Consider the following 6,000-nt stretch of genomic DNA (forward strand, 5'->3'; position numbering starts at 1 on the left):
AGGAAAGATATAGGTTCAAAAAAAAGCCGCTAAGAACTTTGCGTTGGTGGAGTAAAAGCTCTGTGCGTTTGGTCTGTGGATGCGGACAGACGTACGTAAACCACGTACCGGCGGCGCAGGCAAGTCATTACACTAGGCAACGTTAGGGAGTTTGATGACAGCCTGTTAGCTCACAGATAAGAGGGCAGATGTCGTTATCTATTGGCAAAGTTTACCCCAGACGTAAGGAGTGTATCTTTCCTTTCTTTTTTTTATCATCATATTACAAGGACTGATCTAAATCTGTCATTAACAATTTGAAACAAAAAAAAAATCCTCCATACAACCTTTAAGGTGAAATAATAATGTTCTGTGACCTGAGGCAGTTCTCATGACAGAGGGACGTCCTGTGATCTGCAGTCAGCATCATTGTGTTTGTCTGTTTGTCTGTTTGTGTGTTTGTGTGTTTGTCTGTTTGTGTGTTTGTCTGTTTGTGTGTTGTCTGTTGTTGTTGTCTGTTTGTGTGTTTGTCTGTTTGTGTGTTTGTCTGTTTGTGTGGTTTGTGTGTTTGTTTGTGTGTTTGTCTGTTTGTGTGTTTGTCTGTTTGTGTTTTGTGTTTGTGTGTTTGTCTGTTGTGTTTGTCTGTTTGTGTGTTTGTCTGTGCGTTTTCTGTTTTGTGTTTTGTGTTGTTGTTGTGTTTGTGTGTTTGTCTGTTTGTGTGTTTGTGTGTTGGGGCAGAGGCTGCTGGGCTCCTGTCACTGTCCTCGGTCCCTGTCGGGGTGGGCAGGGTTTGGCCGTATGTTTTGGAGCGGACTTTGTTTTGTGTTTTCCTCGTGTGGGTGGCGTCGGCGTGTGAGCAGGGCTTGTGTGATGAGGTCGTGCTTGTGCGTGACTTCAGTTTTGTACAAATTGTTTTCTTTCCTGTTTACAGCCTGTAGTTTTTTATCACGTTACAGCAGCGGCCACAGCTTATGAAAAAACTAGATCACCAAGTCACAAAGAGCGTTAAACTTGTGATAAAAAAAAAAAAATGTTTGTGTTTACTCGTTTATAGCGAGATATTTTTGACAGCACATGTTTTCCTTGCATCTGTGGACTTGAGTTGTCAAAAGTATCGAAAATCAGATACTAATCGATACTAAAACTAGTATTGAAATTAGATAATCGTTTTTTTTCACGTAGGTTTGTGTTGTACATCTTGTGCGTGTGTTCAGGCTCCTCGTAGGATCCTGGAGGAGGAGGTGACGGTGCGACTGTCGTCCTGCAGCGACACCATCGTCCTCCAGACCCCCCCTGTGCCCCCCCGCAACGCACACACACACGGTACTGACCCCTGCACACAACACACACAGCACACACACACACAACACACACACACAAACACACACACACACACACACACGGTACTGACCCCTACACACAACACACACACACACAAACACACAACACACACGGTACTGACCCCTACACACAACACACACACACACACAACACCACACACACACACACGGTACTGACCCCTACACACACACACACACAACACCACACACACACACGGTACTGACCCCTACACACAACGCACCACAACAACGCACACACAGGACTCACAATCAAGTCATAATCTCCTACACACAACGCACACTCACATCAACGCGTTCTGAACGCCCTACACACAAACACACACACACGCCAAGGTACTGGACCACCTGCAACACAATACAATCAGCCACACATATGGCACACACACACACTGCTGTACCTGACCACCCTGCACACAACACACACAACATTCACCACTCAAAAGGAAATCAAATATTCCCCAGACCCCAAAAAAACTCCTTTGAGATTAAATTAATATCTCACGTGCCGTCACATGACCCCCACTATACAATCCAAATAACACGCTCACAATAAACGCAAACTGGGCAAAAACAACGCAACTCCTACCTCACACTCCGATGATGCGACCCAGACTCTGGGACCCAGATCTGTTTTAAAAAACAGTGGTTAGCTTTATCTGGACACTACAACAAAAAATTCAGCCAAAACACCAACCAACTAACTAACAAACCACAACGTACATACAACAACACCGGTACTGTTCCAATCAGGAACACTCACCCTCTACACCCCAACACACTGCGCGTCAAAAAAATGCTTATCATAGCAACAAATGGGATCACATAAGAAATTAACTTGCCAAATCACACAAACTGTCGCGGTACACACTGTATCCCTACTTTCAACCCCTTACTGCACATATCAAGCACACACCCCACTAACTCAGGCCACTTCTGGGAACAACAAAATCCACCCACGAGGAACACAACTCAGGTACTCGACCCCTATCCACCCACAACTTCACAACACCATTGAGCACACGATACACTGCATCGCATGCTACCACAACTACAGCCCCCCTTGTATCTATACGCCCTTACACACTCTAACAGCAGCAAGCAAACCCTAACGACACTATCACAATACAATTCCACATGAGATTAACGAGCAATACTGCCTCTCAACATACCATCACCTACACCATCACACTAGGGGACACAGGACACCACAACCATCACACAACTACCCAACCACCCGGAGTATGAAACACTCCACTCGCACCTTACAATCATTCGTCACACCACACCACACACACCACCACACACATGGATACTGGAATCAGAGTAAACTGACCCTACCAACACATAAACCACACACACTAACCACTCCAATCACGACAACCACACCAACCTGGAGAATAATGACCATACCATGAAACAACCACACATCCAAAACTACATAGGGCACAACCCACAATAAAAACACTACCACTCTCTGGAATACACTGTTACTTGACTACCCCCCCCTACACACCAAACACCCACACAATCACACACTAACACCAGCCCAACAACAACCAAGCACACACCACACTCAACACCCCTGGTCCACCTTCCTTGCGAGTATTTCTGCTAACAAAACCATCATATATACAACGTATCATATCATTGAACATATATCACACATCCATCACCACTGTTCCACCTAACCTTTTCTTTGTCTGGTAGGGTACTGCAACACCCCACTACCTATGTCGACACACCTCAGCCAACATTTAACAACAAATCAAATACATTGAAGTCCACCTGACAAGAGAACACACCACACAACCACCCATAGTCAACAACTGGACCACCAACACACACACCACTCATACACCAAAACACAACACAAGCCCAACAACATCAATCACAACCACACAACACCACACACTCACACACCAGCGTTATACTATTTTATTCCAAAAGAAATCCGAGATAGGGAAGCACACAGAGCTACTGTACCATACAAATACTCTAAACCTTATACAAACAGCACACGCATTTCGTATACACTCGGATGAGATTTCTGCCCGAAACCCCTACAGACACCACGAGACAATACCAACGTTTGAACTCTTTGTCCTTTTACTCAACATGTTGCGCTCACACAACCACACATGCGTGTAGCATGAAACCACCCCCCCTATCCCCACTACACAGCGATCCACTACGTCACAACAGACACCACAACACACGACCCATTCGTCTCCCGTACCCTGATCCCTCTACTCACCTACTACAGCACCACAACACACAAAGGCAACAAACCACAGGCTATTACTTATACAAGCCGGCGACTAGCAACCATGACTTGTAAACAACTAAGCTTACTACTGACAGCCTGTTTAGGATTACACAGGACCAAGGCGCGAGAAAGGCGACAGCGAGAGCAAGGGGGCACACAGGGGATCAACACACACACACAAACACACACACAACACCTTGGACAGGACAGTTTCCATCCACACACGGTACTGACCCCCCGTGATAACATCGAGAAAGTGAGGAGCAGGGAGAAAGACACACGCACGAGCAAGAGCAAACACGAGAGAAGAGGAGAGGAGAGAAGGAGAGGGACGAGCGGAAGAGGACTGGGAGAGACAGTGCCGGCAAGGAGAATCCCACACACGAAGCAAGTTGAGGAGCAGGGTTAGCTGAAAGCAGCCCCGTAGACACACAACAACAACCGACAACAGCCACCACAAGCACACACCGTACTGACCCCTAACCAACACACACAACACCACACACACCACACGTTACTTGACGCCGACTACACAGCAAGCAACAGCGGAGCACAGGACAAACAGGAGATCAGCGAAACACACAACGACGAACGTACGCGGAACAGACACCTTACACAACAGCACACACCGAGGTACTAGTTAGACCCCATAATAGCACACATCACACAACAGACACACGCACAAGCAAACACCAGCGACGACACACAACGGCTCTGGACCCCTACACTCACGATACTACTTTCAGCCAACGCATGACACAAAGAGCGTCACATACAACCCACAAACACCACGAATACACCATCACCGCCCCGGCGTACGTACTGACCATTTACACACAACCCAGCACAGAAGGCAACCAATCACACACGTACTGACCCCTACACACCGTACGCACAACACACACACAACGCTCACACACGCGCAACACACACACGGTACTGACCATACACACAACGCACACATAACACATACACACAGTACTGACCCCCTACACACTGTACGCACACACACACACACAACGCACACACACAACACACACGGTATTGACCCACTACACACAACACACACACACACACACACACACGGTACTGCCCCTACACACTGTACACACACAATGCACACACACACGGTACTGACCCTACACACTGTACGCACAATGCACACACACACACACACACACACACACACACGGTACTGACCCTACACACTACACACACACAACGCACACATACAGTACTGACCCCTACACACAACACACACACACACACACACACACACACACACGGTACTGACCCCTACACACACACACACACACACACACACACGGTACTGTCCCCCTACACACAGACCTGGTTTAGACGTAGTCCTGGTTGAGTTCAAGTTGAGATCTAGTTGAGTTCTAGTTAAGTCCTAGTTTTCCCTGGTTTAGTCTGGTATTAGTCCTGGTTTAATTCTTTTGTAGACCTGGTTTAGTCCTGGTTTAGTCCTGGTTTAGTCTGTCTCCTCTCAGTGAGGAGGAGGTTGTGGGTTAGACTCCGTGTGGCAGGGCTGATCTTGGTGTTTTGTTTAATTTTGTTTTATTTTGTAGGGGTGAACTCTGACCCTCACTACGAGCGAGTTTTCCTCCTGGACCCTCAGTACCAGAACCCGGCTCATCTGAGGAACAAACTCCCCGAGCTGTCCCAGAGCGCAGAGGCCTCAGGTACGGAGTATTACTACTACTGCTAGTACTACTGCTTGTACTATTACTGCCATTAATCACTGGGGGAAATCCGATGTGTTGTAAACCAGTACAATCTCATCTGGAGGTTAAAACGCATTCAGACGTAAGAAACTTCCCCTTTTTACCCCCTTTTTTCAGTACAACCTGTTATTTCCTAATCTGCTGTTGTAGTTGTGTCATATGGCTGTAATAAAAACTACAGGACCAGAAATACAAATGAAAAAAAAAAAAAAAAAAAAAAACAGAAAATAAAATTCAAACACTTTCATACAAAGTTCACAGAAGACATGTATACATTTTTTGGACATAAAAAAATGCTTCATTTATTGACTTGGCTACAAAAGTGCAAAATATCAAGTCTGTACATAAACGAAAAATATTCTTACTGCTTCAGAACAAAAAAAAAAAGTGCAGTGGCCCCTTGACTTTCCTGGTGCCAGTCATGGAAACAGCTGGTGTCAGGTCCAGGGCACAGAGCCACATCACTTCCTGCATTTCCATTTCCATGGAGTTTATTACATTTGGATTTGGACATTTTGACTGAAATAAACCTTTCAAATAAAAATAGCAAGGGATGCACAATTACACAGACGTTACACATTACGCAAGATTTACGCCAATTTATTTGAGAAATAACTGCACTTAGAGCAGATTTTTCAATTGTTACAAA

At 45.8% G+C, this 6,000-nt stretch overlaps 1 protein-coding gene across 1 annotated transcript in view; it reads left to right on the top strand.

Moving 5' to 3' along the window:
- Positions 1 to 6,000, top strand: part of ddr2l (discoidin domain receptor family, member 2, like) — a 47,456-nt gene that overhangs the window by 24,342 nt on the left and 17,114 nt on the right. Inside the window, exons 12-13 of the mRNA XM_055161692.1 lie at positions 1,194 to 1,302; positions 5,196 to 5,309. Coding sequence (XP_055017667.1) covers positions 1,194 to 1,302; positions 5,196 to 5,309 — 223 coding nt within the window. The remainder of the gene's footprint in view (positions 1 to 1,193; positions 1,303 to 5,195; positions 5,310 to 6,000) is intronic.

This window comes from Boleophthalmus pectinirostris, unplaced genomic scaffold (assembly GCF_026225935.1).
Source record: "Boleophthalmus pectinirostris isolate CB_2022bp ecotype Guang Dong unplaced genomic scaffold, ASM2622593v1 HiC_scaffold_4, whole genome shotgun sequence".
Classification (NCBI taxonomy): Eukaryota; Metazoa; Chordata; class Actinopteri; order Gobiiformes; family Gobiidae; genus Boleophthalmus; species Boleophthalmus pectinirostris.